The 22,439-nt window shown below is 49.4% G+C and overlaps 1 protein-coding gene across 3 annotated transcripts in view; it reads right to left on the bottom strand.

The window, feature by feature from the left end:
* Window positions 1–22,439, bottom strand: part of PRKCD (protein kinase C delta) — a 96,398-nt gene that overhangs the window by 11,132 nt on the left and 62,827 nt on the right. For all 3 annotated transcript variants that reach the window (XM_054977086.1, XM_054977088.1, XM_054977087.1), the window contains exons 5-12: window positions 13,781–13,937; window positions 12,446–12,477; window positions 11,213–11,298; window positions 6,958–7,087; window positions 6,498–6,598; window positions 4,914–5,010; window positions 3,451–3,572; window positions 2,617–2,790 (exon numbers count right to left, since the gene is read on the bottom strand). In XM_054977086.1, coding sequence (XP_054833061.1) covers window positions 2,617–2,790; window positions 3,451–3,572; window positions 4,914–5,010; window positions 6,498–6,598; window positions 6,958–7,087; window positions 11,213–11,298; window positions 12,446–12,477; window positions 13,781–13,937 — 899 coding nt within the window. The remainder of the gene's footprint in view (window positions 1–2,616; window positions 2,791–3,450; window positions 3,573–4,913; window positions 5,011–6,497; window positions 6,599–6,957; window positions 7,088–11,212; window positions 11,299–12,445; window positions 12,478–13,780; window positions 13,938–22,439) is intronic.

Below are 22,439 nucleotides of genomic sequence, written 5' to 3'. Positions count from 1 at the left end.
TTGAAAGACGTTTCCTATAGGTCTTAGATCCGTTTCTCCTATGAACCAGAACACTGGAGTTTTGTTGTTTTCTCTGTTGGCAAAGAGATTTATCTCTGGTGAGCCCCAACGATTGAAAACCGATTGTATTTAGCAGTCCTTCAGTGACCACTTGTGCATGGTAGATCCCAACCTGCTCAGTCTGTCTGCTATAGTGTTTGACATGCCAGCAATATGGATAGTCTGCAGGGAGACCTCATGTCACACAGCCCAGTCCCAGATTAGAAGGGATTCTTTGCACAGGGTCCTTCATGCTGTGCTCCCTTGTTTGTTTAAGTAAAATATACCCATAAAGTTGTCTGTGTGGTTCATTCGGTTCATGAAAACGTCACTTCTGGGGCAGAAGGAGGTCATTTCCGGGGCTGCAGAAAGCCCATCCTCCGTTGCCTAAGAAACTGATTGATCAGTGCCAGGCTGTCTGCAGTGATGAACTGAAAAACGAACCAAACAAACCGGCCTAAAGTTTGTGACGGTTTGTCAGAAATGGGCTCTGATGAACTGCTGGTTTGCAAACCACGAACTGGCCCAGTTCATGATGAATTTTGGTTCATATTTCGGTTCGTGCCTGCCTACCTCTAGTCTAGAGCCCAACTTTTGTGAAGGAGGTAAAATCCTGTACAATTTGGCTGTTTGACGTCCTTTCTCTTTTGAGACAGGTATTCATCTGTCTTTAAAGAGAACAGAAGTTGGCCTACAAACCACATATCCTCCATCTTGTTCCTTGTATCTACCATCAGTGCAGTGAATCATAGCCAAGCATGCCTTCTGATTGCTACGGAGCAGGCTAAAGCTTTTGTAGAGGGGTCAGCCACATTCTGCCCTGCGTTAATCTGCTGTTTGGAGAGATGAATTGCTTCCTCCTGAATAACTCTGGCCACAGCTTTTTGAACCTCAGGTAAGTGTTCTTTATATGCTGCCATTTTTCTCCATAGAGATATTTGGTAGGCTCCCATTATCAGGGCCGGTGCCAGAGTTTCTGGTGCCTGCGGCCACTCATGTGCGCGCGCTCGCAACAGACTGCGTGATGACATCATCGTGCGATGACGTCATCACACAACGCAGGATAGCTGGGGCGGCACACGGAAGCTGCTCCGTGCTCTGCATGCCGCCCCAGCAGCAGCCTGATGGCTTCTGTGCCGGCTGGGATGTGTGGGGGCGGAGAAGCGCACAGCAGAGCTGGCATGGCTGGCTGCTCCTGCAGCCAGCCAGCCCCGTGCAGCTGCCACCACATGCCCCAGCCGGGTGCAGAAGCTGTCAGGCTGCTGCTGGGGCGGCGTGTGGAGCATGGAGCAGCCTCCGCGCACCACCCCAGCAGCGGCTCATAGCTTCTGCGCCTGGCTGGGGCGTGTGTGGCAGCAGCGGCGGCACAGGGCTGGCTGCAGCAGTAGCTGCAGCCCAGTCACACCAGCTTCACTGCGCGCGCCTCCACCCCCCAACACCCCCTCCGGCGCCTCTCCAGTGCTCTCGCGCCCGAGGCCACCGCCTACCTGGCCTCAATGGGTGCGCTGGCCCTGCCCATTATAACAGAATACAGCTTTGCTGCTGGGTTACTGGTAGTGGAAAGTGTTCTTTCCCAGAGAACTGCCTTGAGCTGAGTGACTCTCTTGGCATGGGCTTTTGGAGCGAAGATCTGGCAATGCTTGCATAAGCCTACAGTATGCCCTTCTCCCAGTCAATGAAGATGGCCATCTGTCTCGGTCATCTTAGTGCTGCATTGCATGCACTTTTTAAACAAGGCTTTATCAGCCACGATGTCACAAAATTCCTTTTCTTCTTCTCTTATAGGTGAACAGTGGAAGATGCAGAAGGCCCAGAGATAAAGAGTTTGCTACAACTGTTCCTCTCCAATTGCCAGTAAAAGAGAAACCAGGGGTTGGGGCATCACCCCTCCCAAAGTATGGGCTGTTTGGGTGGGAGACATGCACTCTGTGAGGGGAATCTTAAAGCTACAGAAACCTACCAATTGGAAGACTGACAATGAAATATTTGTTACGGGAGTAGTGCTGGGCTTATATTTGCAGTAGTTTTATTTTATATTGTGGCTTTTCATTGGGATGCTGACGTGCAGCTAAGAAGATTCATTACTTCAGAATACAAACAGCGTTAGCATAGTACTGCCTATCATTTTGAATCATTTTGAATTATAACCTCAAACTATTTGTTTATCCTTGTATGTGGATGCTGAATGAGCTTCCTATTCAAACACCTCATGAAGTTATCTTTTTATATACAACACTTTTTAATTTCTCTACATAACATGCAAATGTGCATCATTCCTCAGTACCCAAAGCTCTTAAAAACACACTTGGCTACCACACTTCCATTTTCAATCATACAGGAGTGATCAGGATACTAGCTTTCTCAATCAGAGATCTGAGATTCTTTTGCTATGCACCGTACTTGCCAGCAGCTGGACGCATTGTTTCTGCTACCCACTGCTCCTTGTGTTGCCAAAATAAGGAAGAACTGCAAACGAAAACCTCAGTAGCATTGAAGCAATCTTGCTTGTCCTGAAATTAGTTATCAATCTCTTTCACTCTGCAAGTTATATCAAAAATAAAATTCACTACATTATACCTTAGTCTGAAAAGTACAGTACAAGTGAGTAAGAAATGGATTTTCCCATGCAAGTGCTAAGACCCGCTTTTCAACCATGGTGCATTCCACATCATCATCAATAAGTACAACATCCTTTTTCAAAGCTTTTATGGCAAAAAATTCATTCTTTCCTTTCAATTCAGCAAGTAGCACCTATAAAACACAACAACAGCTGAATTAGGGACTTTCTAGATGATAAATGCCTCTTTTCTGTGCTTTCTGTGAAGTTGAGAGTTTCGACTAAGGTAAATTTTTTATAATATATGTGGAATATACATGAATGCTAGTTATTGGCCTGCATCTCTTGAACACACTAGACTTCTGGTGTGGTGTGACCTCAAGTTATTGCAGGAATGCAAGCATATCAAAATATACTGTCGGAGCAGCAAACGATAGGGGAACAAGGTATGTTTATTATCTATGTTTCCCTTTAACCTTAATTTTCTCCCCAGAGATACGGCATCTGTGAAAAGATACACATTTAGGGGAAGGAGGCTTCTCTGTCTTCCAGTATGGACTGACATCATTTGTTCTGCTTCTCCATGGAGGCAAACAGGCATTGAACTGACAAGTAGAGGAAGGGATGCCTCTTTCCCCATGTGCAGAGAGACAGACCTCTAGTGACACTGTCAAGAAGAGCATCTTTTAACTACAGAGTCCTAGGCTGCTGCCGCCATTGCTCTCAGCTCTAGTCTCAATCAGGTTTTTTCCTCTGCTTGTCATGTCTTGAAGAATTACGTGAATTATTTCCCTTTCTCCTATTATAGCAATTAGTTTATTAAACATGAAAAGCTAAGGCTGAAAGGAACCTACCTTTCCGAAGCTTCCTTTCCCAAGAACTTTGTGGAAAGCAAAACTATCTATGTTGAACTTCCTCCTACTGGATGGTCGTGACAAAGAACTTCCCTCCCAGAGCTTATCATATTCATTATTATCTGCAGAAGCAAAATGTTAGTTTTTAATTAGGGCCGTTTTCACACTACTAACCTGCTTCCGTAATGTTGTGAAACATTGCGCAAAACTCTCGTGAGAAGACACTATCTTCCATGTTTTTTGCGCGATGTTTCGCGATGTTACGGAAGGTTAGTAGTGTGAAAATGGCCTATGAATAGAATCCCCACACACAGTATTCCACTACTCAATATAGTATACTTAAGTACCAAGATGTAGCAAAAAACGCAGTGAACTGGTGGGTAAATGCATGAGTTTGCATGCATGTGCAAGAATATATAAATACATTGGGGGAAAGTTTGTTGTCAAAAAGCTACCGTAGATGAGTAATGCTCATCATGGGTTTCTAAAATATATACTTATATTAATAACAACAGCAACATTTGATTTATATACCGCCCTTCAGGACAACTTAATGCACACTCAGAGCGGTTTAAAAAGTGTGTCATTATTATCCCCACAACAAAACACCCTGTGAGGTGGGTGGGGCTGAGATAGCTAGAAGCTGTGACTAACCCAAGGTCATCCAGCTGGCTTCAAGTGGAGGAGTGGGGAATCAAACCCGGCTCTCCAGATTAGAGTCCTGCACTCTCAACCAGTTTTGTATATAACTTATGGATTTCATACTATGAGGCAGGCTTCCTATGAATAACAACAGTGTGAAAATATGATGTTCCAGAGAGGAAGAGGATCCTATGGCAGGAGGACACTACCTTCCACCCATGAACGAAACATATTTGGATATCCTAGCAGAAAATATCAGTGAAGCACACTGAATTTTGGGTCATGGCAGCATATAAACATTTGGTTTGTGTCAAGACACTGAATTATTTGCTAGAATCATAGAAAAGTTGTGTGGGGGGTGGGGCAAGGTAATACTGAGTTGATCCCTTATTGCAAAAAATGTTGTGTATAATCAGGTATAGATTTTTTTTGTTACAAACTTGATAAAATATTTTGTCGAAGGCTTTCACGGCCGGAGAACGATGGTTGTTGTGGATTTTCCAGGCTGTATTGCCGTGGTCTTGACACTGTAGTTCCTGACGTTTCGCCAGCAGCTGTGACTGGCATCTTCAGAGGTGTAGCACCAAAAGACAGAGATCTCTCAGTGTCAAAACAGATCTCTGTCTTTCGGTGCTACACCTCTGAAGATGCCAGTTACAGCTGCTGGCGAAACATCAGGAACTACAATGTCAAGACCATGGCGATACAGCCTGGAAAATCCACAACAACCATTGATAAAAGATTGTTTGCACTGTGGTGGTAAATGAGCATATTCATGTTAATTCATTCACAACAAAAATATACAAAGATTTTTCTCTCACCTGTTGTATCTCCACCTAGTGCTTTAGGTTTCTTATCAAAATCCTGGTAAATACCCACACTGTCTACTGACCCAGATTCAGATTTTCTGGAAGATTTCTTAACAGAAAATGACATATACATAATATCATTATAGAATTCAGTCAAAAAGTGATCAAATTAAGTTTTATTAATACATTGCTGTGTCTGTTATTTAATACAAGAACTACACAGGATTTCCTCCCCCTACAGACTGTAAAGATATAAAAATAACCAGACAGGCCTGTTGCTGCATGAACTTTGGGAATGAAATGCACTTGTGGCTCAGATACACATATTATATTAAGTTTGTTTTTCTTTACTGAGATTATCTTCATGTACTCAAATGACAAGTAAAACACTGTATGTGATGTTTATAGATATGCTTGTGACATTAGGAATTCTTGGTTAAAAAACTACTTTATATGAATTCTGGTTTGTGAAGAGGTGAAGCACCATCTCAGACAGTAAAAGTTTCTTTCATACTACGTATAATTTTTCAGCTTTTCTCCACAACCAACATGAACAGAAATGAATTGCCGATACTTCTTATTTTAATATAACTGCAGTTTCTAAAAATGGTTGTACTGGATCCCAAAGTCCATGAACACAAGGAATTATTTTATTTTTTATCCTCAGGAATATTGTTGGGGCAAAGTATAGGTTTGCAGTGGGAAGAGTAATCAGTGAACATTACCCCTCCTTTTGATAGAGGAGAAAAGCTTAGGATTTAAAGTTTTACTGTTGTTGTTTATGCCCTGCCTTTCATGCTTCACAGTAATGGAGATACTCTTGCTTTTGAAAATCCATCCTAATTACATTGATACGATCAAGTGGTAACCTACCAGAGTATGCATCTTATTTCTGGTTTTAGTTTCATAAATTTATATTTCCCAATAATTTTGAAAAGGATCTTTTTTCCTTCCTAGTCAAATGCCACTGTACTGCAATTTATACTGAGGCCATTTCTGGTTAAGGCGAATAAGCAAATCAGATTAAGTAAAATACATAAGAATATTTCGACTGAATTTAGTGAAATCTAAACCAAACATATGAAGTATCTGTATACATATGTGGAGAGGAAGCAGGAATAAGAGGGCTAATCCTACCCTCCTATGTGCAATGATTTAAATATGTGCACAACCTACCACTCTGATAGAGCCAACGAGCATATGATTTGCATCTGTACAGCTGCCACATCTGCTGTTGGGCGAATGGACATAGAAGGGAAAACCCAACAAACTCATTTCTGTTCCATCTCCAGCCCTTTACATAAATATGCCATGTGAACACAGCTATAGGATGAATACAATAATCAGTTACCAAGTGGAAAGTTACTACAGTATGCATATATCCTTTTAATAAACTGGTTATGTATGTTACTTTGCCATATGATAAAGAAAAACTTCCTTCAATGCTCTGCTTCATCCAAAATCCAGGAAAGCAGAGGAGAGGTAAGGTTCTACCCTCCAACTGTGAATACCATTACTATGGTATTCACCCACAGATGACATTCAAAAATATTCAGGGAAGAAAGGTAATCTATGAAGACTGCTAATGAAACATACCTGACTAACTTGATTTAAAGCTTCTGCCAATAGTTTCTGATTGATACCACACAGGTTTGCCACTTTTGTTTGACATTTATGATGCACATTCATTCCACATTCTAAAGAAATAGAATTATAATCAGAATCAATTAATCTATTATTTTCAGCAGTAACCAACTATTTGAACATATGTGATCTCCACGAGACACTAAACTGAACTCAAATACAAAATATTACTCTCAATACTAAAAAGAGAGGGGTAAACAGCCTAGAAGCCATTTATTAGTCTTCATTTCTTGGAACGCAGCTATAGTTAAAAGTAGACTTCTTAAACCAACAAATGTACATGCAAGTGTTAAGCTCAACTTCCTTTCCTCTGGCATACAAATACACAATATTGAACTCATCTCCTTTCCTGGAAAAAAATCCGATACTACTTTTGACACAAGGTCTTTAATGTTCAAAAGAAAGAGCCTACCTTCACACTTTAATCCTTGTTTCACTAGTCCCCAGAGAAGACTACCACAATGATCACAAAATGTTGGACTCATGTAGTTATAGACTTTGAATCTGTGAGGCATATCGATGTGGAAGCGCTCCTTCTGAAACTGAAGGCATATTTACATTACAAAAAAGTAACATAAAAAAGTAATTTAAAATTGTTCATGTGATGAAAAGCCATAAATTCAAAAGAACTAAAATGCATTTTAAAAAGGAAGATCAGAAACATATTATTTCTTTGGTTGAATATCTGGCCTAGTGAAAAAACGCTGCCTTGAATCTTTTAAGTCCCCTCAACTTAAACCATTTCCATATAAGAAATGTCTTTTAAAACTGCAAAAAATGTAAGTTTGAGAGAGCTACTACAGAAAATAAGTTACGTCTATGTGTATTTTTTTTTTGCTTCTTTGTTCATGTAAATCACACAAGACTTAATTTTGGTGACATTTTTGCCTGCCTTTCTCCTTGAAAGGTGGCTTATAACTTTATTTTAAAATTACATTTCAGATTAAACTACATAACAATTAAAATATTCAAATACAGCATTTTTAAAAGATTCAAACAACTAGAGATCATTATGAAACTAGTGTGTATTTGTGTTAGGGATGATACTCTCCAACCAGGGTGGGGGATCCCCCTCTCTCCCTCTCCACCCCCTTACCCCCCCCATTTACCTGGCCAGCAGGGGTGGAGGAATGAGCCTCCCAGGACACACCCCTGGGCAGCACGGTGTGCTCCTGTGTGCCACAGTATCTCAATTCGGCTCCCTGGGGAGTGTGGTGGGAGCATTCCCAGGGGGGGTCTGTGACCCCTGCCAGGAGTGCATGTGCACTGCATGCGCAAGTGAAAAGGAAAAGTACAAGGTAGGAGTCTGGCCCCAGAACTCCTGCCAGGGGCATTGGGGGACCTGGCAACCCTAATCTGTGTTCAGAGGTAAAGTATAAAGTTTTAAGGATAAATCGGGAAGGGATGTTGTTGAAAAACATCTCACCTCACTGTTACTGAAAAAAGATCATCAGACAGCCTGCTCCTGTTTTGTCTCCTTCCCTTGTTCTTCTAGTCTCTCATTATGTGCTTTTGCAGCCGTGACAGACTGCACTTTTTAAAAGCCTGAAAGTGCTGTACAAACAGCTGAAGGACTGCTAAGGGTTAATCCCTCGCAAATACGGACAGCTTTGAGTGATAGGCTACTCCAAGGAACCTGACTAGGTAGTATGAGCTGGAAAAAGGAGGGTCTGTTTTCAGCCCTAGCTGAGAGGAATCCAGTGTGAACAGTTAGGAGATGGAGTCCTAACTGAAGCAATTTAACACCAACAAGAGAACTGGGGAAAGTTGGCGAAGAAGTGTGGGAAGCAGGTGCAGACTCTCATTTGGGCCAAAGAAAGGGGATAGATCTTCTAAGGAGAGAAGACTTTCCCTACCCAGTCAAACAAGGAGGTGAAGAGATCACTGGAGAGTGAAGAGATCCTTGATTGGGTGTGGTTGGAAACCGCCTTTTGGAGATCTTAAAATTCAGCCAAAAACTGAAGGAAAGCACTGGTGTTTGAGGAGAAGGGGTTTGGGGTACTAGAAAGAGGGCATCAGCATTCTTAAGCTCAAAAGAGAAAGAGAATCCTAAAAGAAAGTGTACTAGAGTGTTTGGGGTAAAACATGGGGACAAAAGCCTCTAAACATAAGAAGAAAGTATCTGTGAAGAGCATAAGAACTAAAGTCTGTGTATGTATGTACTGATTTTACCTCAGAGATTTCCATCTTGCATTACCATAGAAATTGTCAACCCTTGATTTCATCTGGCCTTTCCCCTCTAAAATAACTAAAATAGCTAGTTACTTTTGAATGTTAAAAATGCCTTTGATGCCATGTCTGCTGTTTAAAGACAAAGAAGAGGGACAGAGGAGGAGGGAACATCATAGCAGCAAAAAAGCTCTGCAATCTAGGGGTATGCAATCCAGGTCTGGGATTTGAGGGAACAGCTGGATTTTTGCAAATTTGGCAAAATCCAGATTTTCTAGATCACATTTAGGTACCCTTTCCTGGATCTGATTCAGGTACCCTTATTCAGACCCCCAAATTAATCCGAGTAAATACGGCTTAATTCAGGAAACTAGGCTGGCTGTTTCCTGTGCTGTTTCCCTGCAAATAAACAGTAGTTCCTGCCTTATTTGAAGAGGGCAGAGGTGGGCGGAGTGAGGCAGAGGCAGGAGGGAGGGGGAATGTGGTAGTGAGGGGACAATGAGTGGCTAGTCCTTGCAGGAGCTCTTCTTCTCTGGCCAATGTAAAGGAGACAGCCTTTTTCAAATTGCCATGCAAGGACTTAAAAGAAAAGGCTTGCCTTAGAGCAGCTTCCATTTTGTATGGTCTGGCCTTGGAAACACTGCTGTTGTTGCTGCTGGGTCCCTCTGGTCTGGTCTGGTCTGCTTTTGGAATTGATTCCTGCCTGCTTTGTGTCTCTACTGCTGCAGCAGTGTTGCTGCCTAGAGGAAGAAGAGACCTCACCTGGAGGACTTCTGACATCTGCCTGGTTTGAGAGTCATAGACTCTCCTGTCTTTGGGGGGAAGATGGTTGGCCTGGTGTTTGGGAGGGACAGGGCTGGGGCAGAAGGGACAAGTGTGGTCTGCTTTTGCTTTTGTGTGTATGTGTGGGGGGTCCTTTTTGAACTTTGGTGTTATTTTGCTGATTGTTCTTCTGGGAGGGTGGTTCTATTTTCTCCTGTTGTTGGGGTGCTTTGGCATAAAAGTTTGGTGTTTTATAGTTAGCAGTCTCTGAGCTTCCTTGATCAAATTTAGTGAGCTTCATGACTGAGCTAAAGCTTAAGGCAAAGTGTCATATATTCTTTGTAAACCTTTCCCTACCACATGAGAACATAGGCAAGCCAGGAAGCAGATCTCAGATGGATTCATTTAGCTCAGCCAGGATAGGGAACTTACCTGAGCTTGGCCCAACTAGCTCAGGGATTGCACAATTCCCTTGCTCCCAAAGCTCTGGAGCTTCCTGATATATTTTGCAAGCCAATAAGCTCAGGAAGTGTGTCACTCTATGGAGACTTAAAACACAAAATCAGCTGTTTGGGGCTTTTGCACAAATATCTGTGAGCTTAGTGTTTACAATTTAGACAAAAAAGTTGCTTGTTAAAAGATATTTAATTCAAAATTCTCCTTCAACCAGCATTCAGATTTTGACAAGAAAACCAAATGCTTAAAACATGCTACCAGTCCCTGTCTTCTTGCCCTTTGGTCCTTTCATACAGACAGACAGACAGACAGACAGACAGACAGACAGACAGACAGACAAAAACAAAATTAAAAATACCCCAAATACTTAATAACTCGATTGTGGGGCCAGCTCGAGCGTGCAGGGTGGGGCAAGGCAAGACACAGAGGCAACAGCTGGAGTCAAAAGGCCACAACTTTATTGATTACAGCACAAGGAGAATTGGTGCAGCATAGGGCATGGATCCAAGAATTGGCTGACCCGCCTGCCAGCCAATGAGCCCCCTCGCCTTCCCAACCTGCCTGCTGAGGGGGGCGGGGATGGGATGGCAGTAAGTGGGATTCCAAATGGACATAAACTTCTGCTCAAACCCTAAGCTGAGCTTGTCTCTATCATACCTTGCTACAAGATCCCCCAAAGGATCCCTGCCAAAACCGCCATACCTAAAGTTGTAATAATACTAAAGGAAAACCCATCCAACGCTGAAAGAATCTTCCCAGGCCCCTGTTCCATGCCCAAGACCATGACCTAACACAGCAGCAGAATGGGCACAATGCTGGTCAGAGTGCAACGGCCAACTCCCTGCTAAATAGCCCACCAGTGGACCTGAGTGAAGCCTGGGCCTCATAGTTCCACTGGCAGGGCCCACTCCTCAAGCCCCAGCCAGCCTGCTGCTGATTTGCTGGAAACAATATTATTATTTATATGTGAACATTATTAGGTTGTGTTTTATTAAGCATTTTTTAATCCTGGCCTTCCTCCAAGGAACACAGGGTATATAGTATTCTCCCCTCCTCCACTCTATCCTTAGAACAACCTTGTAAATTAGGTTAAAGCTGAAAGAGAGCAACTGGCCTAAAGTCACTCTGCAAGTTTCAGGGCAGAATGGGGATAAGAACAGGGGTCTCCCAGTTCCTATCAACACTGGCTCTCAACTGGATTGGATTTTTAAATTTAAATTGGATTTTGCCATACAATATATAATGTTCTTAACAAATACAGAAAACTTTGTGTCACTTACCATTGTATCTCTGCTGTTCGCTGCAGTACCAGTGCACCTCCCAATGATTTTATCAATGCATTTTTTGTGAATAGCAGCATTACATTCTGGCAAAGAGCAACAGAAACAGACAACAATACAGCAATTAAGCTTGGTTGATTTTTTGGAAGAGTGGAAGAAATCCAACATATATTGTTATCAGAAAATTGAAAACAATCCCTACTTTTAAGTGAATATTGCAATTTCAAATACCAGTAAGCAAACAAGCATTTTTTTCGCATTTTCATTAAATATTTGCATTGTTTTTGCTTATTTCAAAATATGAATTAGAGCTGCAGCTTAAACTGGAGTATATATCACAATTAGAGATGTGCACGAACAGCAATACGAACAAAAAAAAGCAACGAACAGCCCAATCTGCTGTTCACGAACAAGTTGTTCGTGAGGCCCCATTCTAAACGAACAGGTGGTCATTGCAAGCCTCGTTCGTTGCTGTTTGTCAAGCCAGACAATCTGGCACCTGCAATCAATTCCCTTGGCAACTTAGGCAAGGATTGTCTAAACTCTGTCTGAACTCCTGCTGTTGCCCTGGAAATCCCAATCTAAGCCCAATTTAGCTTGATAGGCAGGTCTTCCTTTCAAGTGTGGAGCTCCAAATTTGTTACAACAAGGGAGCAAAGACCAGGGGGGAGGGGGGCTCCCAGCTCTGACTTTGCAGACAGTGGAGAGGGAAAGACAGTTGTTGTTGCCATTTTGATAGAGTGCATCGGAGCTTGAATTTTCTTTGTGTGTGGTGGGATAGGGATCTACCCCTTCAAGTTCCAAGGCTGCTGCCAAGCTCTGGGCCAAGCTATTATTTATTATTGGTACCTTTCCTGGTGCCTGCTCAGGTCAGGTTTCTGGGAGCGGTGCAGTAGGGATCTTGACTTGGATGATGGCTGGAGGAGAGCTTGCTGGCCCCCACGAACATCCAACCACGAACATGTTCGTGAACAGGGCCATGTTCATGGTTGTTTGTGAGTCCCTGTTCGTGGATGGCAACAAACATCATGTTTGTTTTTTTCTGTTCGTGCCCATCTCTAATCACAATACATGCTCATTTTAAGTTTCATAAGTCTGTTGTTCAAGATCAAGAAATTCATATGTAGAAAATAACAACTATGACCTATCCTGTAAACTGCTGCTCTAAATGGTAAACTGAGCTTGCTCACAGATATTACAACCCAAGAATAAAAAGTGATAGACTCAACTTACGTCTACATTTGTACCCTTGCTTGTTGAGTCCCCTGTTAAATAGGTAAGTGGGAAAGGTCACAAACAGAACATAAAACAAGATCTTCAGAATTCAAAGAGAGACCAATTCATCAGCCAAGGATCTTATTTACAAAGCATTTATAATCTCAATATACTATGTGCATTTCTAACTAATTTGGTTAAAATCAGCAAGCACCTATAGAATACTGATTTCCCAGTGTTCCTCTCCATTTCTGAAGTCCTTCTAACCATGGAAAGATCATTCTTGGGGTTATGGGATCTGCATAGAAAGAATGAAATCACCATATTTTATTTCTTTTGTCAGCTGAACTGCACCAATGCAAGAAGGAAGTAGAGTGATTTCACACCCTTTCTCCTTCCCATTTCACTACCTCAAACCCACATAGCTATTCTTCCATTCCCAGAATAATCTTTCTGGGATCTGGAAGGGGCTGCAGGAGTAGGGTGGAATACAGGAAAACTGGATACAAGCCAAATAGCAGCAATAATCTCAAAGCATAGAGACTATGGCCAACAGATGATAGAGAACAAAGTGCAACTGATTCCAGATGAAAATGAAGCTGATGATGGATCTTGGCTGTACAGAATGAATTAATATTAGCAGACTCATCTGTTCCTGCATCTGGAGCTAAGGGCTGTATCACTTTTATTATTTACATTCAATGCATCAACGATGCTCTTTCCTGAGACAGAATCTAACCACAGTCATTCATGCCTTTGTAGCCTACTGACTGAGAATCCAGGCTATCAAATTCTTTCTTCAAGACTTCTTGTAAGCTTTAGTTGATGCAAACTCTTGCAAGCCTGTCTCTTGACTGTGCTGGAATTTGAGAAAATATAAAACCAATTTCGCAGTACCTGCATTAACTAACAATTCGCTTGTGGGGCCCAATGAAGGATCTGATTTTGAACTTTACCCAAATTGTCTTTATCTATCTGAGAATGTCTCCCTCTCTTACAGGCAGCTATAAATACCCTCCATTGGGTTCTTATAAAGACTTGCAATCAGATGCAACCTGGGGGATCCAAGAACAGTATCTGCAGCTGCAGTGTGTTTGGCTCTGATTGGTATCAGGACCACACACTATGCAAGGATGTATGATTGAATGCCTGGTCCAGAGTATTAAATACAGCAGAATATGCTGTACACTGGTCCCATTCAATCTGCTACACAAAAGGACATTATTACTGATACGTTTCATAATATCTTTCATGACATCCAGAATGCTAAAAATTGGTCACAGAATTTCACAGATTCAGAAATATATCACATATATAGGTGAAAAAAAGACTCAACAACAGTAGTTGTCTCACCAAACAAAGTCTTTACAAACAGAGCAAAATGTAGGCTGTCCAAAGAAGGTAGCAATAAATTCATGGTTTTTGATGTAGTGGATTTTAGCTTGTTTGATTGCTCCTCTTCTGTTTATTGTCACAGTTCCTTCATCTTCTCTCATTGACTGCTTGCAATCTAGCAGATAAAAAAATACAACAGAAGTGAAATTGTCAAAGAAACAAGTTTCATATTATAGTAGTTATTTATGATTCTAATCAAATGGCAGATTATTAACTTTAATGATAAAATATCACGTATGCATGAAAAATCATGCGTTTGTTTCTCTTTTTCATCTTGGACTGTGTTATATCACCACAGTTCCCCATGACTGGGACAGGCCCAGCAAAAATGACAATTACCATTTGACATCATCTAGTTGTTCCCACACTTACAATTGCCTATTTGACATCTGATGCAGCCCAGTCATTTTACAGTGGCCTTTACAGTGGTTCAAATGGGCTTCCTGAAGAGGTGAAGCGGGGCATCTTATGCCAGGACCCCTTGTGACACCTTAAATTATAGGAGAAGGCCCATGAAAATATCCTTCCCCCCACAACTCATACCCAGAGTAACACCAAAAGGCGAGGGGGGAAGCTACCTTGATCACACTCAGTCTGACAAACGAATAAATTGTCATCTAAAACTGGTTGAAATGCAACTGATGCTTTCAGATATCCTTTGCAAGAAAATCAGCTAAGATCATTTCAGATTCTGGCCACATATAATATGGTCAGTGTTTGTAACAGCAAAATACAAATATTACAGAATAGTTAAAGGGATTTTAAAGACAATGTCTCACACATCAAAGGAAGAAATCTAGACTTCCTGATTTTATCAAACCAATGTGTTTGGATTAATCATAATAATAGGACCATCTCCTGTCAAGTTATTTTTGCCGCAAAACAAATACTTTTCTTTGAAGTTTGAGACGAGCAGATAATGTTGATTTAATTTTACTTCAAGAAGTATCACAGGATGCCCCCCTTAGGTACATAAGGACTGAGACAGAAGCCATACATCAGGTTCAGTTTCTCTTCCAGGCTGGCTTCCACTCTCCACTCCAGCACAACGACAAAAAGATCAGGCTAAATGGTTAAATCTCTCTCTCTCTCTCTCTCTCTCTCTCTCTCTCTCTCTCTCTCTCTCTCTCTCTCTCTCAATCCCCCTCTCCACTCCCTCCCACTTCTCTACCATCACATCTAGCCCAAGAGTCTTATACTAAGCCTCTGCAAATACCACCCCAGGACACCATCCTGCTCTAGCTCCCCCCCCTCCTTTTGCCTCACCACCACAGCCTCGCATCTGTCTCCCTCTCCAGGCATTTCTGCCACCCATCAAATTTCCTTCCATTCACTGCAACGTCCATAAACCTCCTGGATTCAGTCCCAGGAATTTTCTAGCTCCCATCAACTGATGACTACATCTTTCTTATGTTTCAGCAGCCTTTTCTTTTGTTCTGTGAGTTTCTCCGTCAGCAGGGGGCGCCGCGTCCGTCGGGTCCGTTGTGGCGGGGGTGCGGTCAGCGCAGCCGGCGGGTCCGGGGGGTTGTCCCGCTGCTACCTAGGCCGGGCAGGCGGCCTGTCTGCTGGCTCCAGGGGTCTCAGCTTCCCTTTTGATTGGCCTCAGATGGCCCCAGGGCTGTTAAACCGTGTCTGGCAACAGGTAAGCACAGCCTCTGGGCCCAGGGATGGTCCTTCCCTCAGGACAGCCTCCCTGTTTCTCCTCTCCGGCCAGGGAGCCTCTGACCCCTTTTATCCCCTCCCTCGCTAGGGGCAGCCCCGCCCCGCTCCCCAATCGCCAGCGCCCCAGGTGAGGCTCATTATCTGTCCCAATGCCGGCAGCAACACCTGCCTCCAGCCTTTCCGGGGTGGGAAGCCTGGTGCTCCTTCCTCCCGCCTCCCAGCTGCCATTGGGCGCCCTTCCCCCGTCTCCCAGGTGGGCGGGCGGGCCGGCCTATCGCCTGCCGACGCCGGGGCCGGTTCCCACCCCCTCGCTGCCTCGCGGCCCCAGGCGAGGCTCGGCCTCGCAAGCGCGGGCCTCGCGGCTGCGCCGCCTCGCCTCTGCCGTCGCCGCCGCCACCGCATTGGGGCCGTCTGCCCTGGAGGCGTCCGCTCCGGCGGCCGCCCAGCCTGCCGGTTTGCTTCCCCCGGGTCGCTTCCTCCCGCCTGGGTTGCTGCCGCCGCCGCCTCCTCCGCGGCGCCGCGACAGCGCTTCGCCCGGCCGCCGGGCCGGCTGCCGCGGCCGCGCCCGTCCGCCGCCGCGCCTGCCCCGGCTAGGTGAGTTGTGGGGCCCCTGGAGGCGGGGGGGGGCGGCGGCGAGGAGGGAGGGGAGGCTCATCCCCGGACACGCCCTCCCCCTTTCGCTCCCAGATGCAGGTGGGTCTTCCTCGTGCATTCTTGACAGGAAGTCGGCGTTCCGGTGCAGGTGCCCTGGTCGGTGTCTCGTCACAAAACTGAAAGGTAAGAGCGACATATACCATCTAAGTATGCGGGCATTGTGGTCCTTCATCCGCGCCATCCACAAGAGGGGGGCATGGTCCGTAACCAGGGTGAAGGGGTTATTGGTGAGGTAATACTGGAGGGCCCCCACCGCCCACTTGACGGCCAAGGCCTCCTTCTCCACCGTGGCATACTGCCGCTCGGCCTTCTGCAACTTGCGACTTAGGAAGAGGACTGGCCGCTCCACCCCGTCGATTTCCTGAGAGAGCACGGCTCCGAGCCCCGTGTCCGAGGCATCAGTGTGGACGACGAAAGGCTCATTGAAGTTGGGATTGTGGAGGACCGGGGCGTTGGACAGGGCCCCCCGGAGCGCCCGGAAGGCCTCATCGGCCGTTGCCGTCCAGGGGAGCTTGGTAGGCAGTCCTTTCCGGAGGAGATCTGTCAGGGGGCTGGCCCGGGATGCGAAGTTCGGGATGAACTTGCTGTAATATCCGACCAATCCCAGGAAGCGTCGGAGCTGCTTCTTGGTGGTCGGACGGGGACAGTCCTCCAGCGTGGCCACCTTCTCGGGGACCGGCCTCAGCACGCCGCGGCCAACTATAAATCCCAGGTATTTGACCTCCTGGAAGCCCACCCGGCTCTTCTGCGGGTTTGCCCGTAGGCCGGCAGCGTCCAGGGCTTGCAGAACCCGGCGAAGGTGTTGCATGTGGGAGGGCCAGTCGGGGCTGAAGACGAGAATATCGTCGATGTAGGCGGCGGTAAACCCCTGGCACTGGGCTAATGCCGTGTCTACCAGCCGCTGGAAGGTGGCGGCCGCCCCGTGTAGCCCGAAGGGCATCATGCGAAATTGGAACAGCCCCTGGGGCGTGGCGAAGGCTGTCTTCTCCTTGTCACCTTCCGCCATGGGCACTTGCCAATAGCCCTTCGTCAGATCCAGGGCTGTCAGATATCGGGCGGTGCCCAGTTGGTCGATGAGGGTTTCCGCCCGCGGCATGGGGTAGGCGTCAAACTGCGCGATGCGGTTGACCTCCCGGAAGTCAATGCAGAAGCGGACGGATCCGTCGGGCTTCGGCACTAGCACCACAGGGCTCCTCCATGGGCTGCGGGAGGGCTCGATAACCCCGAGCTGGAGCATGTCAGCTACCTCGCGGTCCACTTCATCCCACTGCTTCCGGGGCAAGGGCCGCCAGGGTGCCCGGACCACCCGCCCCGGCGGGGTAGGTATGGCATGGGTCACCGTCGTGGTGCATCCCGGGATCCGTGAGAAGCTGTGGGGGAAGTCCCTCAGCAACTGTTCCACCTGCTCACGCTGTTCCGGGAGGAGCGCCGGGTCTAGCGTGGGGGCCTCCGGGGGGCCCCCCCGGGGGGTCCAGGGCAGGTTTCCATCGGCGGGCTCCAGGGGGTCGGCGGCGAGTTGACACGCCTGCGGCTCCCGCTCCCGCCACGCCTTGATGTCGTTGACGTGCAGCCTCTTGGCTTGTCGCCGCGAGGGGCCCCACTGGACCAGATATGTCAGAGGGCCCAGCACCCGGGTGATTGTAAAGGGGCCCCTCCAGGGGTCCCCGGCTTGTTGCGGGCCAAAGACTCGCCGGTTGACCAGGACCTTGTCGCCTTCCTGGAAGGTGCGTAGCCGGGCTCCCTTGTCATAGCGCTCTTTTTGGGCCTCCTGGGCCTCAGCCAGATTGCGCTGAGCCGTCTCCCGGGCGAGCTGGAGGCGTTCCTTCAACTCCCGCACGTAGTCCGGCGCCGCTGTTGCGGGGTCGTCTCGGGGGGTCGCCCATTGCTCCTCGACCACCCCCAAGATGCCTCGTGGCCGCCGGCCGTACAACAGCTCGAAGGGGGCGTAGCCGGTGGATGCCTGAGGGGTTTCCCGTAGGGCGAAGAGGAGGGGATCGACCAGAAGATCCCATTGGTTTGGCTTGTCCCGTGCCAGCTTCCGCAACATGGCTTTGATGGTCTGGTTGAGGCGCTCCACCAGGCCGTCGGTCTGCGGGTGATAGATGGACGTAAAGATCTGGCGGATGCCTAGGGTTGAGCAGAGCTGTCGTGTCAAGGAGGCCGTGAAGGGTGTCCCACAGTCGGTGAGGATTTCCCGGGGCAACCCCACGTGGGCGAAGAACCGCATCAGTGCTCTAGCGACGCCGGCCGCCTGCATGGACCGCAGGGGAATCGCCTCGGGATAGCGGGTGGCGTAGTCAACCAAGACCAGTAGGAACCGGCAGCCGCGGGCCGTACGTGGCAGTGGTCCCACGAAGTCCATGGCCAGGCGGTCGAAGGGGGTCTGTACGAGCGGCAGGGGCATCAGTGGGGCTTTGGGGGCCGGTCGGGTGGATGCTCGCTGGCACACTGGGCAGGAGCGGCAGAAGGCCTTGACGTCAGCAGCCACGGACGGCCAGAAGAAGTGGGCCAGGACCCGGGCCAACGTATTATTGGCCCCCTGATGGCCGGCCCAGGCGTGGTCGTGGGCGTAGGAGAGGACGGAGGCCCGGAAGGCCTGCGGGACCAGCAACTGCCGGGTCTCAACCCCCCGACTGGCAGTCAGCCCGTACCAGAGGCCCATTTCCTTGACAATTCGGGGGTAGCGGCCAGCCCTCCGCCCGTCCCGGATGCACCCCTCACTTACCGCCACGGCGTCCCGGAGGGACTCGAGGGTAACATCAGTCGCCTGGGCCTCCCGGAAGGCGGGATCGGCACCCCAGGAGGGTGGCGAGGGATCATCAGGCGATGCCGAGGTCCCGGCACGGGGCTCGGGGTCAGTGGTGGCGGGGAGGGCCTCCGCTGGCGAGGTCTGCAACCGCACCTCCAGGCCTGGCGCATCTCGGCCCAGCAGTACCGGGTAGGGGAGCGCGGGCACTCGGGCGAGCTCCAACTCCCACTCCTGTCCTTGGTAGCGCACCGGAACTCTCACCACCGGGTACTCTTCTGCGTGTCCGTGGAGGCACGCGACGGACGTGCGCCGCACGACGGGCAGGCCCTCGGGCAAGAGCCTGGTCCGTATCATTGAGACGGAACTGCCGCTATCTAGGAGTGCCGACAGCCGCCGGCCCGCAATTTCAACGATGACCAGTAGGGGCGGGGGCCGGACCGCGCGGGTGGCCAGTGGTAGGGCTTCCTCCCACCCTGCATCGCACTCCATTAGGGGGCAGTCCCTCATCAGGTGGCCCCGCTGTCCGCAGCGAAAGCAGGGCCCTCGGTCGGCAGTGCTGGCAGGGGCCGGGCCGCCGGGGGCCTTCACGTTGGGTGGTGGTGGTCGCGGCCAGCGGGGCGGGATTCCGCTGCTGCTAGGTTTGGCCCCGGTGGGGGGGAGGGCAGCGGAATCAGCCCCCAGGGGTCCACGGGGCCCTACCCGGGCCCTCCCGGTGGGTCGGCCATCGCGCCCTGGTGTAGCTCCGTCCTTGTTGGGCTCCCTTGGCTCTGCCGCCATGAAGTTTTCCAGCAGGGCCGTGGCCTCCTTGAGATCGGCCGGCTTGCTACAGGCCACCCAGTATCGTGCCTTGGCTGGCAGAACGTTCAGGAGCTGCTCCAAGACGACCTGATCCGTGATGGCCTTTTCGCCCGGCGTCTCTGGCTTGAGCCATCGGTAGGCCAGGTCCCGGAGGGTGGTTACGAACCCCCGCGGCCGATCACCCTTGTTATAGCTCAGGGCCCGGAACCTCTGGCGGTACGTGTCGGGGGTGATGGCGTAGCGGTCCAGAATGGCCTCTTTCAGCCTCGCGTAGTCGGCCGCCTCCTCCTTTGGGAGGGCCTTGAGCGCGGCCTGCGCTTCCCCGGTCAGGTAGGGTCCGAGAATGAAGGCCCACTGGGCGGGGGGCCACTGGGCAGCCTCCGCGGTGCGCTCAAAGGTTTCCAGGAACGCGTCCACATCATCCTCTGGCCCCAGCTTGGTGAGTTGGAACGGGGCGGCCCTGTGGGGGCCCCCCGGGCCAGCTGGGGCTCCGGCGCCGCCTTGGGCGTCCCTTAAGGTGCGGCAGACATCCCGGAGGAGAGCTGCCTGGGCGTCGCGCTGTTGGGCCACGATGTCTTGCAGAATCCGCCCCTGCTGCTCCGTCTGCTGCGAGGTTATGTCGCGCAACAAGCGCCCCTGTTGCTCGGCCATCCACTGCCCGAACTGGGCAAAGTCAAACGAGCCACTGGGGTTGGCAGGCGCTGCCCCTCCGCCTCCTCCTCCCTGGTCCATAGCTGTCGGGGGTGTAGGCGGTGTGGTGGTGGGTCCCGGAAACGTTGGCGGACGGAGGAAAGACCGGCTGCTGGCCCACCCCGCAGGCGTGGGTAGGTAGGGGAGGCGCTTCACTAGCGGTCGAAGGCCTGCATTCTCCACCACGTTGTGAGTTTCTCCGTCAGCAGGGGGCGCCGCGTCCGTCGGGTCCGTTGTGGCGGGGGTGCGGTCAGCGCAGCCGGCGGGTCCGGGGGGTTGTCCCGCTGCTACCTAGGCCGGGCAGGCGGCCTGTCTGCTGGCTCCAGGGGTCTCAGCTTCCCTTTTGATTGGCCTCAGATGGCCCCAGGGCTGTTAAACCGTGTCTGGCAACAGGTAAGCACAGCCTCTGGGCCCAGGGATGGTCCTTCCCTCAGGACAGCCTCCCTGTTTCTCCTCTCCGGCCAGGGAGCCTCTGACCCCTTTTATCCCCTCCCTCGCTAGGGGCAGCCCCGCCCCGCTCCCCAATCGCCAGCGCCCCAGGTGAGGCTCATTATCTGTCCCAATGCCGGCAGCAACACCTGCCTCCAGCCTTTCCGGGGTGGGAAGCCTGGTGCTCCTTCCTCCCGCCTCCCAGCTGCCATTGGGCGCCCTTCCCCCGTCTCCCAGGTGGGCGGGCGGGCCGGCCTATCGCCTGCCGACGCCGGGGCCGGTTCCCACCCCCTCGCTGCCTCGCGGCCCCAGGCGAGGCTCGGCCTCGCAAGCGCGGGCCTCGCGGCTGCGCCGCCTCGCCTCTGCCGTCGCCGCCGCCACCGCATTGGGGCCGTCTGCCCTGGAGGCGTCCGCTCCGGCGGCCGCCCAGCCTGCCGGTTTGCTTCCCCCGGGTCGCTTCCTCCCGCCTGGGTTGCTGCCGCCGCCGCCTCCTCCGCGGCGCCGCGACAGCGCTTCGCCCGGCCGCCGGGCCGGCTGCCGCGGCCGCGCCCGTCCGCCGCCGCGCCTGCCCCGGCTAGGTGAGTTGTGGGGCCCCTGGAGGCGGGGGGGGCGGCGGCGAGGAGGGAGGGGAGGCTCATCCCCGGACATGTTCATACCAGGATCTAGCACACACTCCTCTCCACTGGTTGGGCCACCCCAAAGGGACTTGGAGGAAGATGGAACACTGCTGTGAGGTAAGGGAATAATTACACTAGGATTGAGATTGTCATTATTATATGTATGAACTGACATTGATTAATTGGGTTTGATTTTTCCTTTTTGATCTACCTACATATTAGCGAATATTTCTTATTATATCTTTCCAAATCCTTTGGGGAAGGGAGGGCAGAGCAAGCTAGTCTAGCCTGGGAGATCCCCCCCCCCTACATTCATACAGCTGATCTGGCCACCTGGATCCAGGCCACAGTAACACTGAGACTAGACTACTGTAATACACTTTAGATTGGTTTTCCCTCAAAATCAACTCAGCGACTCCAGTTGGTGCAGAATTCCATGGCTAGGCTATTATGGGAAGCTAGATGGTGCATGCATATTATTCCTATCATGCAGTCCTATCATTGGCTGGCCATAAGTTACTAGGCTCAATTTAAGATACTGGCTGTCACAGGCAAAGGCCTGTCACGTTCATGGCCTTGGTCCTTCATATCTGTGGGACCACTTCTCTTCCTATGCTCCACCACAACAGCTTTGCTTATCTGAGCAGGGCCCCCAGTAGGTGACAACCTGCAAATGGGCAAAATCAACACTGCTGATACTTGTGCTTTCTTTGTTGTGGACCCCACCTTAAAGAATGGCCTGCCTAAGGAGGCTCTCCTGGCTTTCTACAAACTATGCAAAAGTGAATTATTCAAGAGGGCTTTTCTATACAGGTAACAAAATGGTTCAGAAAGTTACCTGAGTAAGGGGCTGTCAGGTGCTCAGGATCACTGATCATCTTCAATACCCCCCTGCAACTGATGCTGATGTTGTTGGGGTGATTCTGTTATTTGAACCCAGGGTGGGAAACTGAGAACGGGAGGTTTTGTAATATCTCCTGAGTCTGGGAGCCTGCTTGACCTTGAGCAGCCCATGAAT

The sequence above is a fragment of the Eublepharis macularius genome, chromosome 4 (genome assembly GCF_028583425.1).
Source record: "Eublepharis macularius isolate TG4126 chromosome 4, MPM_Emac_v1.0, whole genome shotgun sequence".
Classification (NCBI taxonomy): Eukaryota; Metazoa; Chordata; class Lepidosauria; order Squamata; family Eublepharidae; genus Eublepharis; species Eublepharis macularius.
This window is presented reverse-complemented; position numbering and strand designations above follow the sequence as displayed.